The 24,607-nt window shown below is 47.2% G+C and overlaps 7 protein-coding genes across 7 annotated transcripts; 6 read left to right on the top strand and 1 right to left on the bottom strand.

Annotated features, from left to right (window-relative positions):
- The first annotated feature begins 188 nt into the window (after nucleotides 1–188).
- On the top strand, nucleotides 189–4,230 carry HD556DRAFT_1525889 (uncharacterized protein). The gene is made up of 21 exons (XM_041309291.1): nucleotides 189–410; nucleotides 466–574; nucleotides 627–643; nucleotides 691–1,188; nucleotides 1,243–1,419; nucleotides 1,471–1,542; nucleotides 1,600–1,734; nucleotides 1,786–1,873; nucleotides 1,921–2,060; nucleotides 2,113–2,204; nucleotides 2,256–2,499; nucleotides 2,556–2,590; nucleotides 2,639–2,714; nucleotides 2,762–2,832; nucleotides 2,883–2,941; nucleotides 2,999–3,145; nucleotides 3,194–3,336; nucleotides 3,386–3,508; nucleotides 3,558–3,632; nucleotides 3,689–3,828; nucleotides 3,879–4,230. The coding sequence occupies exons 1-20, from the start codon at nucleotides 228–230 to the stop codon at nucleotides 3,800–3,802; spliced, it is 2,598 nt and encodes an 865-aa protein (XP_041162801.1). The 5' UTR covers nucleotides 189–227; the 3' UTR covers nucleotides 3,803–3,828; nucleotides 3,879–4,230.
- Nucleotides 4,231–4,582: 352 nt separating this feature from the next.
- On the top strand, nucleotides 4,583–6,185 carry HD556DRAFT_1267409 (chaperonin 10-like protein; the record flags this gene model as incomplete). The annotated part of the gene is made up of 7 exons (XM_041299128.1): nucleotides 4,583–4,665; nucleotides 4,726–4,762; nucleotides 4,821–4,882; nucleotides 4,945–5,094; nucleotides 5,156–5,525; nucleotides 5,577–5,798; nucleotides 5,850–6,185. 7 exons carry the CDS (start codon nucleotides 4,583–4,585, stop codon nucleotides 6,183–6,185), a joined length of 1,260 nt encoding a protein of 419 aa, XP_041162800.1.
- An 89-nt stretch (nucleotides 6,186–6,274) lies between these two features.
- Nucleotides 6,275–10,995, bottom strand: HD556DRAFT_1464627 (RecF/RecN/SMC; the record flags this gene model as incomplete). Its single annotated transcript, XM_041308327.1, has 17 exons — nucleotides 6,275–6,580; nucleotides 6,630–6,793; nucleotides 6,841–6,883; nucleotides 6,938–6,987; nucleotides 7,039–7,123; nucleotides 7,170–7,253; nucleotides 7,302–7,598; nucleotides 7,658–7,905; nucleotides 7,959–8,157; nucleotides 8,211–8,994; nucleotides 9,044–9,183; nucleotides 9,231–9,926; nucleotides 9,976–10,350; nucleotides 10,397–10,593; nucleotides 10,649–10,753; nucleotides 10,809–10,898; nucleotides 10,956–10,995. The coding sequence occupies 17 exons, from the start codon at nucleotides 10,993–10,995 to the stop codon at nucleotides 6,563–6,565; spliced, it is 3,615 nt and encodes a 1,204-aa protein (XP_041162799.1). The 3' UTR covers nucleotides 6,275–6,562.
- Nucleotides 10,996–11,196: 201 nt separating this feature from the next.
- HD556DRAFT_1355400 (putative 60S ribosomal protein L25) lies at nucleotides 11,197–12,039 on the top strand. The gene is made up of 4 exons (XM_041302461.1): nucleotides 11,197–11,448; nucleotides 11,500–11,649; nucleotides 11,703–11,772; nucleotides 11,822–12,039. The coding sequence occupies exons 1-4, from the start codon at nucleotides 11,252–11,254 to the stop codon at nucleotides 11,834–11,836; spliced, it is 432 nt and encodes a 143-aa protein (XP_041162798.1). The 5' UTR covers nucleotides 11,197–11,251; the 3' UTR covers nucleotides 11,837–12,039.
- Nucleotides 12,040–12,043: 4 nt separating this feature from the next.
- Nucleotides 12,044–14,297, top strand: HD556DRAFT_244304 (uncharacterized protein). Its single transcript, XM_041309998.1, has one exon. It carries the CDS (start codon nucleotides 12,337–12,339, stop codon nucleotides 14,143–14,145), a length of 1,809 nt encoding a protein of 602 aa, XP_041162797.1. The 5' UTR covers nucleotides 12,044–12,336; the 3' UTR covers nucleotides 14,146–14,297.
- HD556DRAFT_1440803 (uncharacterized protein) lies at nucleotides 14,294–15,430 on the top strand (the record flags this gene model as incomplete). The annotated part of the gene is made up of 2 exons (XM_041306180.1): nucleotides 14,294–14,720; nucleotides 14,772–15,430. 2 exons carry the CDS (start codon nucleotides 14,294–14,296, stop codon nucleotides 15,428–15,430), a joined length of 1,086 nt encoding a protein of 361 aa, XP_041162796.1.
- A 397-nt stretch (nucleotides 15,431–15,827) lies between these two features.
- On the top strand, nucleotides 15,828–20,310 carry HD556DRAFT_1355393 (ras GEF). The gene is made up of 10 exons (XM_041302460.1): nucleotides 15,828–16,208; nucleotides 16,267–17,620; nucleotides 17,674–18,324; nucleotides 18,377–18,598; nucleotides 18,651–18,816; nucleotides 18,862–19,015; nucleotides 19,065–19,307; nucleotides 19,360–19,449; nucleotides 19,500–19,716; nucleotides 19,767–20,310. Exons 1-10 carry the CDS (start codon nucleotides 16,050–16,052, stop codon nucleotides 20,069–20,071), a joined length of 3,561 nt encoding a protein of 1,186 aa, XP_041162795.1. The 5' UTR covers nucleotides 15,828–16,049; the 3' UTR covers nucleotides 20,072–20,310.
- The last annotated feature ends 4,297 nt before the right edge of the window (nucleotides 20,311–24,607 follow it).

Raw genomic sequence — 24,607 nt, 5'->3', positions numbered from 1 at the left:
GCGAGCTAAGGTATGTATATGATACAATTCGCTATTTTCACAAGACAGCTTTCATTATTTTGTCTGTTCAACAGCTTCCATTAGACCCAATTCATTTTTTGACTTAAGGAGCATTGGCAGTGTCGGCACTTGAGCGGGGGCATCTGTCTTATAATGGCAAATGTATCGCTACCTCAGGCCAGCGGTGCCAGCACAACAGTAGTTCCCCATCGTACGTTTACTCCACCATGTCACTCTCGACTAATCCTGACATTCCACATGATGGACAAGCGTCCGTTAGCCGTCCTATCAACTCAGCTGCGCCGCTTCCTCGCTTGCTACACTCTCTTGGAGATGAAAGTAAATCTGTCCTCAGTTTAATGGCAAATGCGGACCATATCTTTACTGGTGGTCAAGGTCAAGATATTGCGGTGTGTGCCAGGGCTTACTGATCAAGTCATTATTCTAATGGCCATGCTATCCAAGGTCTGGGACAGACACAAGTTTACGCTCAAGACTTCCCTTCGTGGTCATACCGGAAGCATACTGGCCCTTGAGCATGCGGAGGAGAAAGGCTGGCTTTTTAGTGCTTCAGGTAGGTCTTCTCCGAATACTTCCATTTATCGTCTTCTTAGCACCATGACTAGGTGACAGTACTGTCAGAGTATGTCTATATCCTTTGATAAGTCGGCTTCCACTGACGGAAGTCAGGTATGGTCCACAGTAACCTTTCTTCCGGTCTACATCCTGAATCCATACCTTGAAACGGGAGCAGGCGATTTATTCTCTCTCGCTTGGAACCCCGCAATGCAGATCATCTACATTGGTTGTCAGAACACTTCACTTCAATGGCAAGGGTTCTGTAAGCTTCAGCTTGACCGACACGTGGAAGAGCAATGGGGCTCAGGCACATCAACTCCAACTCGTAAAGTCCACAAATTCTTCGATAGTTATCCACAATACACCCATCGCCCTGCGGATCTTCAAGCCAACAACTTCAGCTTGTCTTCCTCAATCAGTCAGGGCGCATTCGTCGGGACCAACGCTTTGATAAATATCTCAGCAGCAAATGTCATCGACTCTGCTCATTTTGGCTACATATATTGCATGGCTCTTTTGCCTTCGACAAGGGAAGGCACAGGATACCTTGCACAAAAGCCGGCGCAGAATTATTATCTCGTCACTGGAAGTGGGGATGAAACCGTCAAGGTTTGTCTCATCTCAAGTTAAGAGATACGTCAGCCGACTTCGTACTGTTGATAGATTTGGCACTGCAACCCATCCGGTCTCAACATGATGCACTCTTTCGACTGTCAGCATGGTGCTGTGCTTTCGATCGTCGCTTCCGGGGAGACAATATATGCTGGATGCCAAGATGGGCACGTGAAGGTGCTTGACTTCGAAACACGGACTCTTGTTAGATCGATCATTGTTCAAGAAGTAGGCGCATCCATGTATATTTTAGTGCGGAACCTCATATTTGTATACCAGAATGTCGACGTCCTTTCGCTATCGATCATGCAGTCTGATCTTTACACATGCTCTGCCAATGGTCACATTCATGTAGGCGTGGAAGGTTACTTTTTTCGTCGCCACCTGAATCACCTTTGTACCTGACAGAGATGGTCTTCTTCGTTTGATTGCACAGCGTCGTGGGAAGCTCACGACGGTATTGTGCTCTCCTCTGTTGTCTCCTGTTCCTCTGATCGCAAGTCGTTTTGTCTCATTACTGGGGCGAACGATGGTTTCGTTAAGGTGTTGTGCCGTAGTGTTTGTTGATGACTTATGAATACTGATAACCTGCAGGTTTGGGCAATTACTCCAGAAGCCAAGGACAACCTTTCCCAGTTGCATGAGACCAGCGCGTTGATATCCGATTCGGATGTTACCCAAGGCATGTCATGTTGCGATCCTATGCCCCTCAATCACTCAATTTTATAGGAGATACAATGACTTACGCACTCTCCAAGTTCGTGTCAATACCGAGTGTAAGCAGCGACCCGAATCATAGAGAAGACTGTCGTCAAGCCGCAATTTGGCTGAAGAAGGGCTTGAATCAGCTAGGTGCTCAGTCGACTCTGGTAAATTTACTCGTTTCGTCCCAGCATTTTTTGCTTATGTATAGCATCTCAGCTACCTACGCGTGAAGCCGGAAGTCCCCTTGTTCTAGGGACTTTTCATGGAACTGAAGGGAAACATCCAAAGCCAAGAATCCTATTTTACGGGTACTACATCTGTTTCATAAGTCTTATGCCCCCTCATGATTTAAACAACAGGCACTACGACGTCATTTCTGCTCCTCCGGATGGGTGGGATACTGATCCCTTCGCTGTGACAGGCCGTAACGGTTATCTGTATGGACGAGGGGTGACGGATAATAAGGGCCCTATTATGGCTGTGGCTTGCGCTGCTGCCGAACTTCTTCAAGACCGCGCTCTTGGCATTGATCTTGTTTTTCTTATCGAGGGTGAGGAGGAGACTGGCAGTGTTGGATTTGTTGATGCAATAAAAGAACACAAAGTGGGATCGCGTCATGTTACGCTCACACGACCACGCTCATTTCCGTTATTTTTCAGCACCTGATCGGGAACATAGATGCCATCTTACTCAGGTATGTGAGTATCGATCATCTCCTTTCCTTTTTATTCATTTGCGGTAGTAACTCAACCTGGATTTCTGAACATCATCCTTGTATTACATATGGTCTTCGCGGTGTCGTACACTCAACAGTGGAGGTACGAATTTTCGCTATTACGGTACCTCAAGCTGACATGTAGTGCAGATAACAAGTGGTGTACCGGACTTGCACTCTGGTGTCGAAGGAGGTGCTGCCCCGGAGCCAATGTTTGATATGTAGGTTAAAGAAGCCCCAATAGTCAGTTCCGGACTCACGTTAATATCAGGATTCGCCTTCTCGGAACTCTGATGGATGGTGAGGGAAAGGTGGCTATACCAAACTTTTGTTCGTCACATTCACTGCGCATCGATTTTGGTTGGCCAGGCTGATATGACGTTACAGACAACCCTGTTCGCCATCAGACCGAGGCCGAAAAGCAATTGTACGATGTTTTGTCCAATGTGACCCAAACGCCTGGCTCTGTGCTATCTTCGCGATGGAGTGAGCCGTCCTTGACTGTACATGATATAGACGTATCTGGACCTAGGAGTAAGTCAGGCATTTCACTCTTACTTGAATGTTACTGATCATCCCAAGACTCGACTGTAATCCCGGGAAAGGTCACTGCGAAGGTGTCCCTCCGCATTGTTCCAGATCAGGATTTGCAAACCATTGCTCAGTCTTTGGTTAATCACCTTAGAGGGACCTTCGACAAATCCCAATCACCTAACCAGCTTTCTGTGTGTGATACATGATGTCCATGATTCTACAGCTCACAATATCTCGTAGGTGAGCATTGACCGCACGGCCGATTGGTGGCTGGGCAATTTGGATGGCCCCTGGTTCAAAGCACTCAAGGCTGCTGTGCACGATGAATGGAATGTAGAACCATTACTCATCCGAGAGGGTGGCGTGAGTGATTTGCGTGGATCAGGCTTCCTCTTACTCACTGCTCATGAAGTCCATCCCATCGATTCCTTATCTAGAGAAAGAATTTGGCTGCCCAGCACTTCACCTCCCACTAGGACAAAGCACCGTACGTCCAGTCTTGACTGTTGTATTATTCCTTGAAGCTGATTACCAGCAATCAAGGACCAAGCTCATCTGCCTAATGAACGCATTTCTCTGGATAATTTATCTAGGGGAAAGTCGGTCATAAAGCGTTTCTTATCGATAGCTACAAATTTTCACGCCCCGACCGAGTGAAATGCTTGGTCTTGATTATCATGCACGTACGTCTTGCGCTCTCTATTATAATTTCTTTTTTTTGAAATTATACAAGAGATAGTTAATTACCGTACTACGGCTCTATTTACAACCACATACCGAAATAAGAGTTATTGTGCAACTTGCTGAAACCTCGTCAGAACTTCTCATACATTCGTTCCAAACTTATCGGTCATTCGCTTGACCACCGGCTATTCGACTGAGTTGTACGTGCATGTATGACGTTCATCCTGATATTCGTAGGCTCCAGCTAGGTTCAAGATCAGCCCGGCTTACTATGGTCCAGTGGCGTAGCTATATTGTGACACAGGGCGATGTGCACGGTTCAGTCGAAAATTAAATGAAATTAATTCGACGAAGAAAGAGAAGAGAAATCACACAGACCATAGCAAAAACAGTTGATTGATAGTAGTTACAGTAACAGAACATGTGTCTAGACCTAGTATGAAATAATGAAATTGAACGAGCCCGATGAATACACGAAGAACACAAGTCGGAGTTTGTGCACGCTGGAATGATGGCGGCACGGGACATTCCGGTCGCTCACATGCACAGCTCGGTGAGATCACGAGTCTAGACGTCCATGTTCCAGCAACATCAAGTGACCCGGTGAGAGTCATGAGGTGTTCTGCTAGCCTATATATTATTCCTTTAGTTTTTGGCGCATACTAAGCCACAAATAATCATTATCAGTTTCCATCAGCCTGACCACAGCATAATTTGTCCAACTGTGCAGTGGTGAAATCCAACAAGACTCTCATGACTTCTGTGACTTCACAACGTGCTGTGCGGTGGCACCCGCCCTCTCATGATATCCGTATTGAAACCCTTCCCATTCCAAAGTATGTTGATTTCTCGCTTGTGGCATCATAGGATCGCACTGAGTTGCATTTTGTTCCAAGGATTGAGCACCCAGATGATGCGATAGTAAAGATTCAGGTTCGCAGATGTGCAGCAGACTTCATCAGCTCTTGAGTTTTAATGCACGCACCCAAAGCTTGCTGGGCTGTGTGGTAGTGATTTACATATGTACCGTGGAACAGCGGGGCTCACGGAACCGTAAATAAATCCAATCATTATCAGTGTGCCTTCTGAACTCAATAGACATGTTTTGTTGGCAGTTGCATCATGGGCCACGAGTTCATCGGTGAAATTGTTGCCCTCGGTGCGAGTTTTCATCCCAGCTCTACAGGTCGACCGCACTTGTATTCCACACTTCATATCGGCGATAAGATTGTCTCGCCGTTTACTGTCTCTTGTGGAGAGTGCCAGTACGTCAGTTTTGTTTCTCCAGCATCAACTAGTATTCACATGTGCTCTCATGTGCTGCAGTTTTTGCAGAGTAGGATTTACGTCCCGTTGCATCGAGTCCCGCCTATTTGGCACTCCTCTGACTCCAGGAGGACAAGCTCAATATGTTCGCGTTCCTCGGGCCGGAGGCACCTTGTACAGTCTGCAGGACATTCCTGATGGATCTTCACTTGCCGACTCCTCTTTGCTGTTACTGTGCGATATTCTTCCGACTGGAGTATTTGCCGCATTTCAGGCACTCAGTCACGCCAAAACCTTACCCTTTACAACCAGACAACCTTATCCGCTTAGTGCGAGTCCGCCACAGATTGGAGATGCTTCATTTTTACCCTTCTTAGAAGAAGATAAATCATTGACTATGGCGGTGATAGGGCTTGGCCCCGTGGGGGTGGTGAGTTCACTGTGCTTACCTGTTTTGATATGGTCGTCATGCCCTCACTAGTGCGCGTGTATCGCTCTCCTTGACATGCTCGTCACGCGAAAGCTGAAGTTCAATGTGATAGCCATTGACCCGAACGAAGCCAGGAGGGCAAAAATGGCATCAATATACTCAACTATCGGCGGCAACTACCAGTTTGGTGCATTTCAAGTAGCTGACACCAACAATGTCAAAGAACTTGTTGCAAATTTGACCAAGGGATTCGGTTGCAACGCTGTTCTAGAAGTGAGCTCCATGCAACCTGCTGTAGACCTTGACTTAAATCATCACTCAAAGGTTGTTGGTAATACCAGTGCGCTTCGGCTAGCTTACGAACTTGTACGGCCGTTTGGCTGTATCAATTCTGTTGGGGTTCACAGTGATCATATTGTGCCGTATAAAGGGGTTGAGCTTTACGACAAGAATGTATCACTTGACTTTGGTCGGTGTCCAGTGCGTGCTATGTTCCCAATGGCACTGGAACTACTCCTGAAAAGGCAGGATGTACTGGGATCGGTGGGTGGGGAAACGAGCTTGGTGGAGAAAATAGCGAGTTTAGATGATGCAGTGCAGATATATGACGACTTTGACAAAGGGAAATGCGGGAAGGTTTTATTCGATCCATTCAAGTAGCATATACGAGCCAGGAGCTGTCCGGCGTTGCCTTACGAATTGCACAAGACACAGGTGTTACATTGGGCATTGGAAATCAAAATGGCTCTTTCTCTACTAATGAAATAAGTGTTACCTCTAAGGGAGGCGACACTCAATGCTTACTTTGCTCAAGTCATAGACACACACCAGTGCGCTCTTACATATCTCCAAACGATACAAACCTGGGACAGATGCAGCTGGAGAGGTGAAATCGAACGCTGAGCTGAAAATTCTGACAGGGTCTCATCTCTAGTACAGGATAATTGCGAAAACACGAAAAGCGAAGAAATATCATATAGCGTATGGTAAGAGAACCCTTCGTTTGACGTTTGGGCGACGCAGAGTTATGTGAATAATTATTGAGCTTGGGCCTCCTAGAAAAATACTGGTTACAATCCGACAAGCAGAAAACAAAGGACAAACCTGGTCCACGAACTCCATGGCCTCCTCTCGCTTGATGCTTCTGATGGAACTGACTTTCTGGTTGTTGAAGAGCACACCATAAAACTTGTCCGCAGTGACCAACATCTCTGGCCTGAAAGTAGTCGTAATGAACTGAGCTGAATGTGAAAGAGATTTGATCATGTCTGGACAGGGATCAGCATCGATCTGTGATGTGCCACAGGGCACTTACTTGCGACAGCAGTTCGATACTGCGCGTCCAGATTTGCGTCGATCTACGCGAAACAACGTAAACTAGCGGCATATCCAGTGTAATTGTTTCAACGCACCTCATCAAATAAGTAGAAAGGAGCTGGATCACATTTCTGGATGGCGAAAACTGGAGGGAAAAGCTCAAAAACGTGGTTGTCTCTAACAGAAATACAGTTACCTGTTGCGAGTGCGACAAGGGATTTTTGACCCCCTGATAGCTGCTGTATCCGAAGTCCTTCATCGACCTTGGAGTTGAAGGATACCTATCATACCATACATTAAGTAGAAATAGCACAGCAGTCGTAAAACAATTGCCTTTATCGATATGCCAGTGTAATTGTCAATGCTACTTTGCTGTGTATCATCTCCTTCGTCCATAGCTTCATCTTCATCCTGTAGCGGATTAAGCAAAGTTATTTGACGCATAATTGTCCTATTCACCTGGTCTATCCGACGCTGAATGATCAACCGCCCACGGCCGGCAGGAACGAGTTTGTCGAAGACCTCTTCAAAATTGCTGGCGACTTGTTTGAATGTCCGCTCGATCGCTTCATCCTTTCGCTGGTCCAGTACTTGTACTAACTCCTCGATCGACGTGGCCGACTTGTCTAGATCTTCCCTGCGCTGCAGGAGTTGGTCTCGCTGTTTTGTGAAAGAGTTATACTGTTCGAAAGCCTTTTTGTTCACATGCGCGAACTTCTTCAACCCTTCGTTGACAGTGTGCAGTTTCTTCACCAGCTAAGTGGTTGGACTATTAGCATACAGAGTTCGGAGATGAACAGCTGGTAAACCCGTACTCGATCAAGTTTTTCGTTGGTATACTTCTCAAAAGCTTCCTCTGGAAGTACGCCTAGATCTCGGATATTGCGGTTGCACTCCTCCTTACGACCCACAAGCATCTGTTTCTTAGCTAGGTACCGCTCAGTATTCTTCTGCAGTTTCGTGACACTGCGACTGTCTTCCGATTGTTGATTCTGGGCCTTCTCCAAGTTGGATCGAAGTTCCTGTAGGTCAGCCGTCAATTTATCAAAATCCTTTTCTGCCTCTGTGAGAATACATTTGGTATACGCGGACACAATGAACTAATCAGGAGCGAACCTTGTGCGCGCTTTGTCGAAGTGGATATAGAAGCATCGAGGGACTTGAGTTCACGCAATCGCGCATCCAGATTATCGGCAGATGACACTTCTCCATTCGCCGAGTCACCCAATGACTGCAATGTTGCCTGCAGCTCGTTCTCTTTCCGCCGGAGGCTTTCATTAAGCTCGATTTCCAAGAGGTTTTTACGGCTATCAAGCTATGCGTGATATAAGCTGTGTGGTCCAGAATGGAGTTTGCTAGTGCACCTACTTCTATTCTCGATTTGCTCAGCTCGAGCACTCGCTTGCGCCTTTCATCCACTTGTTGACCAAGAGTATCGATCAGATTGGCTTCGTCATCAGTCAGTGCCCGTGTAAGGGGGCTCGCAAGCTCAGTGCGGTACCCCTGTAGCCGCTGTACAATGCCGCTCAGTTCCGTCTCTAATTCATCCGCTTCATTTTCCAAAGCCACGACACCCTCGCTCAATCTCTCGCGCTCCCTTGAGAACGATAGCGAGTCCGAAAGGAGGACCTCGCGTGCTTCTTTTGCTTGCGCCTGCTGAACGCTAAGGACTTGGATCTTCCCAGTCACCTTCGTGATCTCCTGCTCAAGCGTGGTGATGGCAGCTTTAACTTCTTTGGCACGCTTATCTTCCGCCTCAAACTTGGAGCGCCATGTCGCTACATTCTTAACGGCTTCAATGCGCGAGCGGCGCACGTCGTGGTAACCACCTGTAAGAGCACCCTTACGATCAACCTTATCACCGTCCAGCGTGATGGTGTTAACACCATGACTCTTGACATACGCAGCAGCAACCGTAAGGTCGCGGCATACCCAAGTCTTTCCAAACACCTGCTGGAATGCCTTGCCATGCGCAGAATCATACGAGAGCTTCTCGAGGAGAGGAAGGGCGTCTTGATTTGGAGGGATGGTGGGCTGTTTGGGTTTGAGGCGGTTGAGAGGCATGAAGGTTACACGGCCGTTCTTTTCTCGTAGCATGATGTCGAGGACCTTCTGTGCAGTTGCATCGGTATCGACTACGACGTGGAAGAGACTGTCAGGCGTAAGCATAAGTAGAGATTGATGCAAATGGGGCGGTGTACCTGTTCCCAGCGGTAAGTTCGATAGCGGTGCTAAATGTCGAGTCTGGTATCTCGAAAAGACGGTACAATGGACCATATACACCCTCCAGGTTGTGTCGTTCTGCGATCCTGTCAACGGCGCGGAGACCAGAGCCAGTGTCCTATAACAATAAACGAATATTCATCAATCGAGGGCGCGCATACTCACTTTGTCCATCATACCCGCAAGGTTGCGCTCAGCGGCCCTCAACTCGTCACCGGCATGCGCAAGTAGCCCATCCAACTTGGTGTCCTCACGCCACAACTCCTTCCTGCGCTCAATAAGTTCGGTCTGCTGCACTTTGAGTGTTGTGACCTGCTCCCCAATGTCTTTCACACGCGTTCTACCATCTTCCAAGCTCCCCTGAATGTTATCGATTCTCCGCTCCATCTCAGCAACGTTCTGCATTTTCTGTGTGGCATCTTTGCGAGTGGAATCGAGCGCTGTAGAACGAGCCCGTTGATATACCTCCATACTCGCGATTTCCTGCTTGAGGTATGCATCGCGCTCGGCCTTGGTGCGGAAGCGGTTGACACGACCTTGCTTTGCAAAGAGCGCGTTAAGCTGAGTACGAGCCTCCTCCATCTTACGCTTTTCTGCACTTTCATTTGTGCGGGCCTTCTCCCATTGTGGAATCAATTCACGTAGTTCGCGCTCTTTGCCCTGCGTGGCTTCCTGTACGGACGCAAGCTCTTGTTTGAGTGCGCTATCGTCACGCTCGCCTGTTGCACGGAGATCGGCAACAATGCATTCGAGTTCTGTACGAGCGCGGATGAATTCATTGAGCTCGGAGTGTGCGTCTTTCCGTGATATTTGGAGAGACCGGAGAGAATGTTTCGCTTGCGAGATTTGTTGCTCTAGACGCTATGGCTGTGTCAATAGTAGACTCAATGAGAGAGAAGGTTGGACAGACCTGTATCTCCTTCTCCCTGGTATCAAACTGCTCTCTCCTTACGTTGGCACCGTGCACTTCTCCTCGCCTCTCTTCATCGATCTCCTCCAAAGCTTCTCCAACCTCCTCCAACTCTCTCTGATACAGTGCATACTCGAGACACCGACGCTCCTTGTCCTTGTCCTGAAACTCGCGCAACTCTTCCTTCTCCTCCTCTAGCTCTGTAAGACGAGAGTCGATGTAGTCAATAAGTTCATTGATCTTTGTGCGTTTGGCATCGGTCTCGGCCATGATACGAAGAGATTCGGTACGACGTTGTTCGTAGACTTTGGTGCCAGCAACTTCTTTCAGTAGGGCAAGGCGCTCGTGATCCTTTGCATTTGTAAGGGCAGTGATCTGAAAGATCTGTCAGGAGAGTATGGGAGAGCTAGGTAGCACGTACTCGTCCTTGCGGAACGATGTAATATGGATTGGACTTTGAGAATCCTGCACTCTCGAGGAGATTCATGACATCAGCTTTGCTAGCGCTTTTCTTGTCAAGACTGTATTCATCCTTCTTGAGACCGATGGTGCGTCTTAGAATGACTTCTTCACGACCAGTTGGAAATCGATTGTCAGAGTTGTCAAAAACAATTTCAACTGGTTGCAAGTATGAGAAAGGGTGATAGAGGGTTAAAAGAAGAAAAAATTGTACCGTATGCAGATAGTGTAGTCGTGACAGAAACACCTTCGTGCAGGAGAGCCTGCCGCTCCTCTCTGGACATAGAGGTATATGCATCGGACAATACAAAGCGAATGGCTAGGGGGGTGTATGAGTAAGATGGAGAGAAATAGTTCAGAGGTACAACGGGCACCTGCAAAAAAATTGCTCTTGCCTGAGCCATTCCTACCTACGACGACATTATGACGAGGAGAGAAGGGCTCTATCTGTGTCTGATCACGGTCTGGTATAAACAGTGCGCAAAGTGAGATATCGCGGGATAAAGAATGGTCAAACTTACAAGACTTAAATCCCTGAATTGTCAAGGTCTTAATATACATCAAAGCTGGCGCGTACTCAACGCGTGCTGTATAGTAATAGTAATAAGTATCTGGTAGACGCGTAGTTGGCGCGTGTGACACGTGGTACTGGTACAATTGCTTGTCACATATCACCTGATGCTGTGACATATGTGACCGGGTAATATATTCCGGGATATTCCCATTTCAACTGTATAGTAGTTCGGGGATTAGCGATTTACCTGATCATCGGCCTCCTAGTAATACAGGCGACGGGCAGAATAACTCCAAAATCAATATGGCCCCTACTAATGTCAAAGCGAAGGCTGCCAAAAAGGCTGCTTTGCAGGGCGTGCACTCGCATTCAACACGGAAGCAGCGATACTCTGTAACATTCCACCGTCCCAAGACACTCCGCCTACCCAGGAATCCCAAGTACCCTCGCAAATCTATCCCCCATGCACCACGAATGGACCAGTTCCGAACCATCGTCTCGTGCGTTTTATGCTATATAACACAAATTAATTTTTGATCGTTTAATGACAGTCCACTGAACACGGAATCGGCGATGAAGAAGATCGAGGAGCACAATACCCTCGTCTTTATTGTTGACATAAAGTCGAATAAGCGACAAATCAAGGACGCCGTGAAAAAACTTTACGATGTTCAGGCTGCTAAAATCAACACCCTGATCCGGTTCGTCTCCGTGCAATGAGCTTTAAGATTACACACGACCTGATTACCCTTAGACCTGATGGGAAGAAGAAGGCATACGTTCGGCTCACGTCCGACCACGACGCGTTGGATGTTGCAAACAAGGTGATTCACTGCTAACATGCTGTCAATGTTGTTATTAACTATACTTTAGATCGGATTCATCTAAGTCTGTTGTTGCATTTTCTACCATTTCGTTGTGTATTGTCATACTACTCAATTATATGCACCTTGAAGATTTTTCCCCTAGTTGTGATGTCGTTTCGAATCGTAGTCACAAAATCTGTTAAGTTGCCAGTGCTACGTAGATGACCGTGGACTGCCTTTTTGGAAAGCTAAAAACGTTTCTGTAACTGAGATCATTTGTTGTTAGTTACCGTGTGATCGCGATTTGGTAGGAAACCTGCGCCCGTGCGCGCTATTAGAACGTTTCTGTCTTGTTCCTCCCCTCGTTTTTGGTTTCAAATTTTGCTGCTCCTGTGACGCTGCCGGCGACGTCTTGTCAATTATCGGCCAACTGGCTTCCAGGATTCAAGAATCTTCGTGTTTCAAAATATCTTAGAACCTACTTTTCACTCTCTTAGAGAGAGCAGAAACGCACACTCGTTCTATCCCTAGCGGACCCAAAGTCGCGCTGTCCTTGCTATCCAGCAATATTCTATCACCTCTATGTATTCTGTTATCTATTTTTTCCTTGCAACTGTGGTTTCCTCCCTCGTCGTTCCCCAGGTCGATGCACGACACTCATCATCCTCCAACTCTCACGCAAGGCGATCTTTGGCATTCAAGAACAGAGCTCCTGATGACATTTTAGGTGGTCTTGGTGCGCGTTTTCTGTCGTTATTTAGTTTGGGTAATGTTCTAATGAGCTGGTTCTCAGATGGCATATTGAGTGGAATGGGAAGTGGACTTGCTATCAATGCCCCAACGCCCTCTGCGTCCAGCAGTCCGACAGTCTCGTCCCCAGGCACTGGCACGCTTACTACAAGCTCTAGCCCCTCAGCATCTGCATCACCGACCAGCTCATCATGCATTGGGCTCTTGGGGCTAGGTTGTGATCCACCCATGACTACCCCATCTAGCTCGCCAACATCAATTTCTACCGGGACTGCTGCATCATCCAACTCCAACCCATCATCTACCACAACGTCATCCTGCGACGGACTCCTTGGTTTGGGGGTTGGTTGCTCATCTCCCTCGTCATCTCCCACTTCGAGCCAACCAGCTTCGAGCACGCCTGCAAGTTCTGGTTCTGTTGCCACCAGTTCGGCGGCTCCTGCTGCAACATCATCTTGTAATGGACTGCTTGGTTTGGGGATTGGTTGCTCACCTCCCTCGTCATCTCTCACTTCGAGCCAGCCAGCTTCGAGCACGCTTGCAAGTTCTGGTTCAGTTGCCACCAGTTCGGCGGCTCCTGCTGCAACATCATCTTGTAATGGACTGCTTGGTTTGGGGATTGGTTGCTCACCTCCCTCGTCATCTCCCATTTCGAGCCAACCAGCTTTGAGCACGCTTGCAAGTTCTGGTTCAGTTGCCACCAGTTCGGCGGCTCCCGCTACAACGTCATCTTGCGATGGACTTCTTGGTCTGGGGATTGGTTGCTCATCTCCCTCTTCATCTCCCACTTCGACCCAACCAGTCTCAAGCGCGCCTGTAAGTACTGGTTCTGCTGTCTTGAGCTCGGCAGCTCCCGCCACAACGTCGTCTTGTGATGGACTTCTTGGTCTTGGTCTTGGCTGCCCACCTCCCTCTTCATCTCCTACTTCGACCCAACCAGTCTCAAGCGCGCCTGTAAGTTCTGCTGTCTTGAGTTCAGCAGCTCCCGCCACAACGTCTTGTGATGGATTACTTGGTTTGGGGATTGGTTGTTCAGCTCCCTCATCATTTCCCGCTTCGAGCCAACCAACTTCAAGCCTGCCTGTAAGTTCTGCTGTCCTGAGTTCGGCAGCTCCCGCCACAACGTCTTGTGATGGATTACTAGGCCTTGGCCTTGGTTGTCCACCTCCCACTTCGACATCTACCACTTCAAGCCAACCAGCTTCAAGCCCGTCCGTAACACCTACTTATCCTACCACTGGTTCGGTCGCTTCCACCACGCCGTCGTCGTCGTGTGATGGGCTACTTGGCCTTGGCCTTGGTTGCCCACCTCCCACTTCAACATCTACCGCTTTAAGCCAGCCAACTTCAAGCCCGCCTGTGACTTCTGCTTATCCTACCACTAATTCGGTTGCTTCCACCACGCCGTCGTCGTCGTGTGATGGGTTACTTGGCATTGGCATTGGTTGTCCCCTTCCCACCTCATCGTCTACTACTTCAAGCCAGCTACCTTTGACTTCGCCTGTAACTTCTGGTACTCCTATCACCACTTCGGTTGCTTCTACCTCAGTATCGTCATCTTCGTCGACGACCGCTGATTGCACTGGGGCCCTGGGTCTCGGAATTGGTTGCACTCCATCATCCACGTCTGGTACAGTGTAAATTTCAATCCTATCGTGCTTGAGACTGTTTGATCATACTCCGTTGCAGGACTACTACTACTGCTACTACGATTGGCACGAGTTCGAGCAATGGCATGTCCACAGCATCTACTTCATCGACTATCATCAACTTTCCAAATAGTACGACCATGAGCAGCACTGGCACCCTTAATGAGACATCCACGTTATCATTGCCAAGTACCTATATACTTCCCACCACGAATACCAACTACCAGTACCTGTCTACGGTCTCATCTCTGCTGGTCAATACCGCCACGCCCACACCAACAGCCTCCCCAACCATTTCAAATCCTGACATCCCAACGACGACGGTCTCGCTTGCATCCGCTCCGCCGGCCAGTCAGCCTTCTGCAGCACCGATTCCGACGTATCTCCCATCGGCTATTATGCCACAGCCTACGCTCAATGTCCAAAATGTGCCAACTACTGACACTCTGATCAGCGTGCTGTTCAATCAGTCCCTTAACTGGAAGTGGGTTGCAACGAATTCGGATACCCAAGGACAGATATTTGAGTACTTCCCCTCGATAATTGCAACAGCACTTGGAATTGATTGTACGTGCTCCCAACATCGCAAAGTGCATTCGTACTGAAACTGTATTCCAGCTTCCCAGGTACAAAGCTACGAGCTGCTCGTCTACGAACCCTCATCGTACACCGGCATTCAAGACGTCGAACTGCTAAGTACCCTCTGGCAGGGTTATATCCCTAATGACCAAGTCTCCACACTCGCTTCGCTTATCTCCAACAAAAAGTCCTCGTTCTATGCCGGACAAGAAGGCAGTATACCCGCATCGCTCGCCCAATGTGTTGATCCCACTCTTGCACTGTCGTCCATATCAGGTCCCACTCCTGGCGGCAGCGGCACCAGCAGTAGTTCAAGTTCTTCCCAAGTCCGCGAGGACGCGATTATCGGTGTCGTAACGTCGCTTGGTGCCATCGCGCTCATCATCCTTGCAATCGTCGCTTATCGGTACTTCAAGCGCCGACAAGAGGTCGCACATCGCCGTCTCTCTGAAAACGTCGGTGATCCTGCAGGTGTACGCCCTGATGGTCAGGATTTTGATCGGGACAGTATCGGCGGCCAGCGGAGGCGGAGCTTTTACTACGCAGAAGACAGCTTACGTGGATACCAAGGTGTCCGGGGTGGTGATGATGATGGCTATGAGCGCCGTGTCTCTCCTCCCGTCATGAGGGAACGCCGTCACCTCAACCCTGGAGCTATTTCCGCTCCCATTCTGCAAGAGAGCAGTATGAACTGGTGAAGAGGAAGCATTCTCCCAGCTACTCAGGGTGTTGTGGTCACAGCAATACGCAATTTTGAACACCCGTTCGGTTTGAAGTTGTTTGTATAGTTTTGGCTGTGGTGAGTTTGTGATCGCGGAGGCCGCCATTTGTTAGAGCCCACGATCCTTTTCACAAGTAATTACTTCTCGTCACGGGCTGGCCTGCACCTTCTGATGGCAGTATACAGCATTTATCCTTTGTGTACCGTCTGGACATGCTTTTTACGATTCGTTTTTATCAATACCCCGGGTCAAGATTTTTTTGTTTTCTGAATAGGTGTTAACTGTTGATGTTGATGGACCTCGAGCAATGACTACTGTCATGCATGTAGACTGAGTTGTAAGCAAGGATATTTGATTTGCACTGAGCTTGAGCTTGAAAGGCCGATCGTTGCGATGCAGCGTGCGCATGTAACTGCCTTCCTGATGAAGGCACTGCTGATCCGGGGGCTCAATAATTCATGCCGCGGCGTCGTGCAACATGGATAATCATCTTGCTCACGGATGGTAAGGGCAATGCAAACATTTAAGTTAGATGTGAATACCTCGTCAATTCACCTTTGATATTATCCGTGATCGATCTTTTCTGGCTTCTATCATGGAGAGTTCATCAATTTGGCGCCTTCCCGAAGTCTCCAAGGCAGCACGGATGAGCATGAGGGAACTTCCCGCAATCCCAACAAGTCCACTCAGGCCGGACACTCCCCCTTCAATTGCAAGAGACTTCTGGATACCCCAAGTCTCCGGAGATGGTCAGGTATGGCTTTTCTTGTCTTCAGTGCTCAGTTTCAGGTGACTACTCTTTTTGTATGTAGATTTACTATGCCAACACAGTCACCGGGCAACTATCTCGTGATCTACCGTTCGACGCGGAGGATGAGACGTTTGATTGTGATCTTGCGGGCTTAACTTCATCACAATCGAGCTCTCGTGCTGGCACCGGCGCAGGTCTAGGTTTTTCTTATGGGGATGTCAACGCTCTATCCATCGTGAACAATCCTTCTCAATACCAGTCGATTCCAGTGGAGCCCGCCCGGCCACCCTACACGTCATTATCTCATTACCCAAATAACCTAGCTGGTGCTCTGACGGCTCCCGTAAAACCATCTTCGCCATCCCTTCTCACAGACCTTCCACCAGGCCGCAACCGTGCCCAGACAGACTCTTCTGCGCTTTCTTTGAATCGTCACACGTACCGCGTTCCCAGTGGTCTCTCTAGTCCGCCGAATGACCAAGTACTAAAGAGGAGTCTTACTACGCGGGAGAACTCATATACTAGTCCTCAGATATTTTTGTCTATGGATCAAGGTCCTCGTCTCTTCTCGTACTCTCACCGTCCGCATATGGCTAGAAAGGGCTCTCGATTAAAGGAAGCTGCCGCATTATCCATACTCCCCCAAGTCCATGAACTTCCGCCAGACGAAGATTCTTCTCACCTCTTGACTGTAATACCATCTCTGGAGGAAGTACTTTCTCCTCGTCCACCAGAGCTCATTTCTGAATTGCTAGATCGGTCTCAACATGCTATTCGCTCTGTGATCACTCACCTGCAGCAGTTTGGAATCCCTCGCATTGCAGATGATGAAGTCATTGTCGATCGCCTCATCAGCACCACTATCGCTTCAGTTCGTGATTTACTCTACGTATCTGGCCCTTCTTTCGGTCAAATACCAAGTCATCTTGTTCCGAAAGGATCAACAGATCAACAGAGCACGAGCACTGCGTCGCATACGTTACTTGTTCCTGCACAGCGTCGAGCTATTGCGACACTCTCGAAGTTTCTACTCTCTGCGAGAGCGATCTTGAATGACGGTCCTTGGAGCCCAGGTGACAGCATCGGCAACCTTGCAACGGATGCCACAGAACTTGAGCGCTCTGTTGTCGATTTCGTGTCCATCACACAAAGTTGTCGTTGTGATGAGTTGGATTGCGACAAGGCTCCGAGACACTTACAGGGTTACTTCTCAGCACCACATGCAGGACTTGGGAAGGCTGGGGCTGGGGCTGCTGGAGCTTGGAAAGGATTTGGTTGGGTTACCATCGATGGCAATGAGGAGGCTCCCCGGCGGAGCTTGGACAGCGCAGTCTTAAACGACATCGTGGGGCTTGTATTGCAGGTACAAGACAAATCAAATGAATTCGTTGAAAGCTTACGCGCTTCTGCACCTGGTGAGCAAAATCCTGCAAGTTTGCGTTCTTCGGTTGAAAATCAGCTCTCGCAGCCGGCGTGGTAACGCCAGCAGGCTTAGGAATGATGAATCAATTGTCATCCCTCCTTCTCCACATTGGCGACCTGCATGTCGCTCGGCATGTCGACATCGAACCGGTGGATCAGGCGGAACTCAGCGATGGTGCTCGATATATCCGGACCGTTGAGAAAGCCAGGGTCCTCGTACGGTCGTTCGAAGCCTCTACTCAGGCTGTATACGATGACGGCGCTGCACTACTCACTACTACCCAGAGGATCCGGCATGTAGAAGAATCCGAAACATGGCGTGGTCGGGACGAACATTATGATACCCTCGAGGCGCTGAACTCCTCATTAGACTTTAATCTTCAGGTTCTGCGACAGACTCTAGAAAGTCTTCTTGTCATCGTGCAGGAACAGACAGATATTCTTGAACGGAGCAACAAGAGCCCCATTGAGTGGCGTATGTCACAACGTAGCCTCATCACAGCAATGTTGGCCGAAGAGGCACTTAACGGCACGAATAACGACCTCTACAATACGAACGATGACGAAGCAAATGATATCCTCAGGAATATTGCAAGTAGCGATAATACTACGCCTACAGCAGAAATACCGGGTCCGCCTGTAATAAACGGACAACCACCCCTAATATCCGATACAGTACCATGGGCTGACTATGAAGGCTAGTATTAATCTGTTTCATAACTATTGGCATAATTTGACTCGAAGCACAGATCTCCGCATAATAAGAACACCTCCTCGACAGGATAAGATCAGGGCGTTTTTTGGTGATGATGCGCCTTCTCACTATCTCATTACCCTTAATGCCGAAACAAAACCTTGGTATCTGAGACCGACGTACAATCCTAATGATGTCCTAGTCGACCCCGATGGAACTACGCGAGGCGGAACCGTTGCAGGCCTAGTTGAGCGGCTAACCGCTCACGAGTATGCTGGTATGTGAGATTCCGCCAGTATATCACCATTTCTCTTGAATCCAGATTATAGATCCCAAGTTTAGCAAGGCTTTCCTGATGACTTACAAGACCTTCACTACTCTTGATGAATTGTTTAGGTTGTTGGTGGAACGCTTCTGGATACAGCCTCCAGAAGGACTAAACTCCCCGGAGCTGGTGGAGTGGCAGAAGCTCAAGCGGCAGATTATTCGTATCAGGTCAGTCACGTCATTGTTTCAGACCTTGTAGCTGAACTATTTTAGGGTCATTAATACTATTAAGTCAATGGTTCAAGATGACGATGTGTTGGAGAGAGACGACGCATACATCCTCGACCGTATGATGGAATTTGTTTCGCATGATGAAGTCATCAATCTACCCGCAGCAAAGCAGATTATGGTGATTATTAAACGTGCTGTACGTGCTGGATCAACGTCGGGGTTGTACTATCTGAATTATGGAATAGCAGCGAGGGCGTGATCCGAACAAAGTGACGATTAGCACGGCTCTAGATCCGCCACCTCCGCCAATAGTCCCTAAACGGATGGAGCTACTTGACATCGATGCCTTGGAACTGGCAAGGCAATTGACCATCACAGAAAGTCAGTTATATCAGAAGATTCGACCTTCTGAATGTCTTTTGCGGTCCAAGGAATCGAAAACTGACCACCACGACAACATCGCAAACTTCATTCGCCGTAGCAACAGAGTAAGTTTGCTACCTGCACTCGGTTCGCGAATTCACAGATGCCCCTATTTAGGTAGCTAACTGGGTTGCATATGCCATCCTGTGTAAAGACGAACCTCGCAGACGCGCTTCCATCATGAAACATTTCATCAGTGTCGCTGATGTTTGTTTATTTTGCTAAACTTCAGTGCTCTACTAACGTCTTTCCTATAGCGCTGCAGGCACATTCAGAATTTTTCGACCATGTTAGCCATCGTGTCTGGCCTAAATTCGTCACCTATCCGTCGGCTTAAGCGTTCTTGGGAGCAAGTAGGCACCAGATACATGTCCCAATTGGAAACATGCGAGACAACAATCAATTCTTACAAGACATTTAACATCTATCGATACGCCCTTGCAAAAGTTTCCCCGCCGTGTCTTCCGTTCGTTGGTATGTAGTCGACGCCATATCTGTAAACACGAAAATTGATCCCCAAACAGGTGTGTTTCTTACTGCCCTGACACATATTCAAGACGGCAGTAAGGATTACCTTCCAAACAACCTGGTGAATTTCCGAAAACGCCAGAAGGCTTCAGAGGTAATCCAAGACCTTCAACGCTGGCAGACTCAGCCACACAACTTCCATCCCCTCCCAACTGTTCTTGTTTACTTGGATGACGCACTTGGACAGTTTGGCGACAAAGATGTCAGCGATCTCTTCTGGCAGCTGAGCTTAGAAAGGGAGCCGCGCGAAAAGGAAGAAGAGAAACTTGCAAGGATGCTACATGAAAGCGGGTTCTTTTGAGCAATTACTCTACGATCCTGACACCTCATAGCACTACCGCTTAGATACGCAACTTCCCTCGCATTACTGTATCGTTGGGCACCGACTTGAACATACCCATAGTATTGATAAGTTATCCCAATTACCGTTAGGTGGCAGTATCCCTCCAATGTATCTACCAGTCCAAGGATTTCAAGAGCTGACGTCGTACAGCATTATGATAGTGTTTTAAAGTCCGGTCCAGTCCGGTTTCTTGACCCTATTTGGAGGCAACTTGTGACATCTACTGTTTAGCTAATAGCTCGAAGTAGCCGGCACAGGTGAGAAACGTTCACAATATAAAGACAATGTTAAAGTCTGGTATTCTGGGTTGTAAGAACACTACCCTAGGTACATCAACAAAAGCAACACCATCATATAATGGCAAATAATCAGTCGAATGAGTACCAGACAGTACATATATGTGGCAGGTTTTCATACACTCTTAAATTTCGATGCTTGTGACTGCTTGCATTGATGTTCAATGGCAGAATGGTATGGCATGTATTAGATTTTACATTGTGTATGCAATTTTATGTTATGTGTGCAATTCTACACTACTGTATCATTTCGACCTTAGGTTCGTGGGAATTTCTGCACTGCATTACATAATGGTTTTGTGACAGGTTCGTCTCTTGAGGACAGCTGTGACAAACTGACAATAAGTTCACAAGGTTCATATGTAGTAGGATAATACATGTACTTTCTACACATATATAGTTCAAAAATGACAATGAGGAAGGAAAAAAGTGGTTAAGTGAATGTTTTCATAAAAAAACATATCTAAAAACAAACATATCATATGTTATGTCACAAAATTAGGTTCATTGACCAAAAACAGCTGTGACTGTCACAAAAAATAGGTCCAGTTCGTCAAGCTAGCTACAGTGTGACGAACCTAAGGTCGAAATGATACAGTATATGTGCACTTTCATGCTATAGATGCAAATTCATGACATACAAACAATGTTCTTCATTAATGCAAATAAATTGTTGTCACCGATATATATAGTATCATGGCATCAATGCCAAGCTTGTTGCATTGATTCACACTTGTCATTGCACATAATGATGAATCTGGTTCCATTTACAAGTACATACTAGTAGTACAAATGAACGAACATGCATAAATTTGAACAACATGTATAGCGAGTCCAATGATACTGAGTTATCTGATTCAACATTTTCGATGAGGGGCCTTGCCATGCTTGGCAGTCCCAGGAGCCTCACATTTTCCAACCCGAGGTGTCTGAACTACAGGAGTTGAAGGTGGAGGGGTTAGTCTGTCATCCTTGTCCTCATCAGGGTTGGGTGGTGGTGGTGTTGGTTAGCGCTGGCCTTCAGATGATGGCAGTGGCGATGTTAGTTGGCGCTGGCCTTCAGATGGTGGTGGTGGTGTTAGCTCATCACCAAAACTTCAAAACCTATATATGGCAAGTGAAGGTCATCTCATGACATACCATCAGTCAACAGCCCCAGCAGCAGGGTGACCTAGGCCCATCATGATGGATTAACTTCATGTTGTCCATATATGCGTGGATCAGGAATCACTGTTGAGGATTAATTGTTCATCATATGTAGGATGTATGCTGGTTTCTCATCATGTACTAGTCATTGCGAAGCCTTTAGAACTGCCAGGACGCTGTCATATCCTGCATTCCGGACCAACATCCGACGACGTTCCCACACCTCATCTGGACCTCCGGACCTCCTGTCCATGTCTCCAGACCCAATCCTCTATCTGTCCGGATCCCTGTACTCCTGCATCTGATATCCGGACGCCAGATCTGATATCCACATCTCCGGATCTCCGGATCCGACCTATCTGTCATGTCCGAACTCAAACCTTAAATCAGCGCCCATCCCCTTATGGTAATCACCTGTCTCCGGACTTCCTAACATCCAGATCTGACCCACGTCTATCTTCCTTGCCTTTTCCCTTTGTACGTTCCTTCTCAAGTTAGGCTAACTCATTTTCCGTACCTCATTTCATTTCCGCCTTTATTTTCCTATGTCCTCATTTCCGTCTTCATTTACCATTTTCCAATGAACTAGTGTTAGATGTTTCTACATCCTCCGTCCATAGCCTCACATAGCCTCGGACTGCGCTGACTGATTCTCCGTTAAGTCCTCTGTAGTATATAAACCCTGTAAAGTCTCTATACTTTTTCAGTCTGAATATTACATATATTAGTCCTCGCACTAGCCTTCACCCTGAGTCCTCGTAACAGTTCTAGTCCTCCGACTTAGTAATTATCCATCTCAGGCCTAGGGAGGAATTCCCTAGGCCGGAGCTCTGATCCTCCGCTCCTCTGATCCTCTGATCCTCTGATCCACCATTCCTCCAAGTTTCCAGAAGTTCCTTTGGAACTTTCCCACGGTCCTCCGGACCTATTCTGCTTCGGGCTTTGTCCTTGCAGCCTTTCCTCTGTTTGCTTCTACTCAGGACAAGTCCTGAGTAGCCATTACACATATCCCTGTCAGGTGATTGGATGCTTACATCAACGTCGTGACGGCATCACCCATGACCCAAAACAATTTGTCAGCATCAGCCTAATCAGGCAATACCAGGTTTTTGAAGTTTTGGTGATGCTGGTGCTGGTGTTCAGGTGGTGGTGGTAGTGGGGATAAGAGATGTCGACTGGCAGAAGGACCATCCTCAGGGCAGTCACGTGATGGGCATTGAGGTGAGCGTTCTGGGGGATCGTCAAGGAAACCTTCCATGTCGTCTGAGTCCGAATCATCCAGAAGCGAATCCTCAAGGCACATTTACCTGCATTTTGTCAGTTCTTTCAATAGCATGATCATCATTTATTGATTTTATCCTGCTCAAACCTGCCAATTGCAACATTTGCTTGGGTGCAGACATCAATTTCTAACATCCACCTTGGATTCAACTGTGCAATATTTTTATTGTCAGTTTTCACTCATGAGCCCACTGTGATGGTCTGCCATCAGCACTTTTTCAAGGAAATTGTTAGGTAAACAGGTCTTGAAGTTAAGAGCTCCAGCAGAAGTCTGTGTCTTTTGCAATAAGAGCAGTATACAAGAATCAACGGTGACCATGTTGTTGAAAGAACTGACAAAATGCAGATAAATGTGCCTTGAGGACTCGCTTCTGAATGGGTTCAGTGGAATTGAACCCAACTGCTCTCAGCCAAGCGGTTAATGCGACAGAATCTAAATCTGTCTTTGTGGGTTTGAAACCTGCCAAACATGAAATTATCAAGTGATCACCAGAGTTAAAATCTGTTTCTCTTGGACTGTGAAGGTTTGAAACCTGCCAATGATAAAATTCATTTTCTATGAAAACACACCTTGCCATATGCTCATGGTCGGTTTGCTTTAAAGCCGTTGAGACTAGTGTTTGGCCAAGCGGTTGTCATAACAGAATCAAAATCTGTTTCTCTTTAAACTGTGCAGGTTTGAAACCTGCTAATGATAATATTTTTATTCTATGAAATCACACCTTGACATTTCCTAGTGAAGAGTTTTCTCAAAAACTCATCTTAAATGGTCTTAGCCATGTTATTGTGGCAATGATATGAAAAAGAGCATTTATGATGGGTTTTGAAGAAAACTATCCACGAGGAAATATCAGGGTTTAATTTCATAGAATAAAAATATCATCATGGGCAGGTTTCAAATCTGCAAAGTTGAAGAGACACAGATTTTAACTCTGGCGACAACTTGACCAAGACCAATGAAGATCAATGTCTGAGATACCGTCTATGAGCCAACATTCAAGGCATGTTCTCATAGAAAAAATGTGACATTTGACAGGTTTTAAACCTGTCGCATTCCAATAGAAACAGATTTTGATTCTGTTGCGACAACCACTTGGCTAAAGCCAACTTTGATCAGCTTGCAAGCAAACCAACCATGAGCAAATTTCAAGGTGCATTTTTATAGAAAACAAATGTTGCAACTGGCAGGTTTCAAACCTGCACATTCCAAGAGAAACAGATTTTAACTCTGGGGATCACTTGATCAATTTCATCTTTGGCGGGTTTTGAACCCACGCAGACAGATTTAGATTCTGTCATATTAACTGCTTGGCTAAGAACAGTTAGATGCACCTCCAATGGACCCATTCACAAGTGAATCATCAAGGCATATTTATCTGCATTTTGTCAGTTCTTTCAATAATATGGTCGCTGCGATTGATTCTTTTATTCTACTCTTATCGCAAAAGACATCAGACTTCTCCTGGGCCTCTACTTCAAGACCTGTTTATCCAGCAATTGCTCAAAAAAAGTGCTGATGGCAGATCACCACGGTGGGCCAATGATGTTCATGATGTCTTGGGATTAGCAACCGGGTCATGAGTGACAACTGACAATGGAAGGATCACATATGGTTGAGCTCAAGGGTGATGTTAGAAATTAATGTTAGAACTGACAAAATGTACCTTGAGGATTCACTTCTGAATGGATTCAATGGGAGTGCATCTAACTGGTCTTAGCCAAGCAGTTAATATGACAGAATCCAAATCTGTCTGTGACAGGTTCAAAACCT

This window comes from Suillus plorans (genome assembly GCF_016647745.1).
Source record: "Suillus plorans strain S12 chromosome Unknown HD556scaffold_15, whole genome shotgun sequence".
Classification (NCBI taxonomy): domain Eukaryota; kingdom Fungi; phylum Basidiomycota; class Agaricomycetes; order Boletales; family Suillaceae; genus Suillus; species Suillus plorans.
Note: the sequence above shows the minus strand (reverse complement) of the source record. Positions and strands in the feature narration are given on the sequence as shown.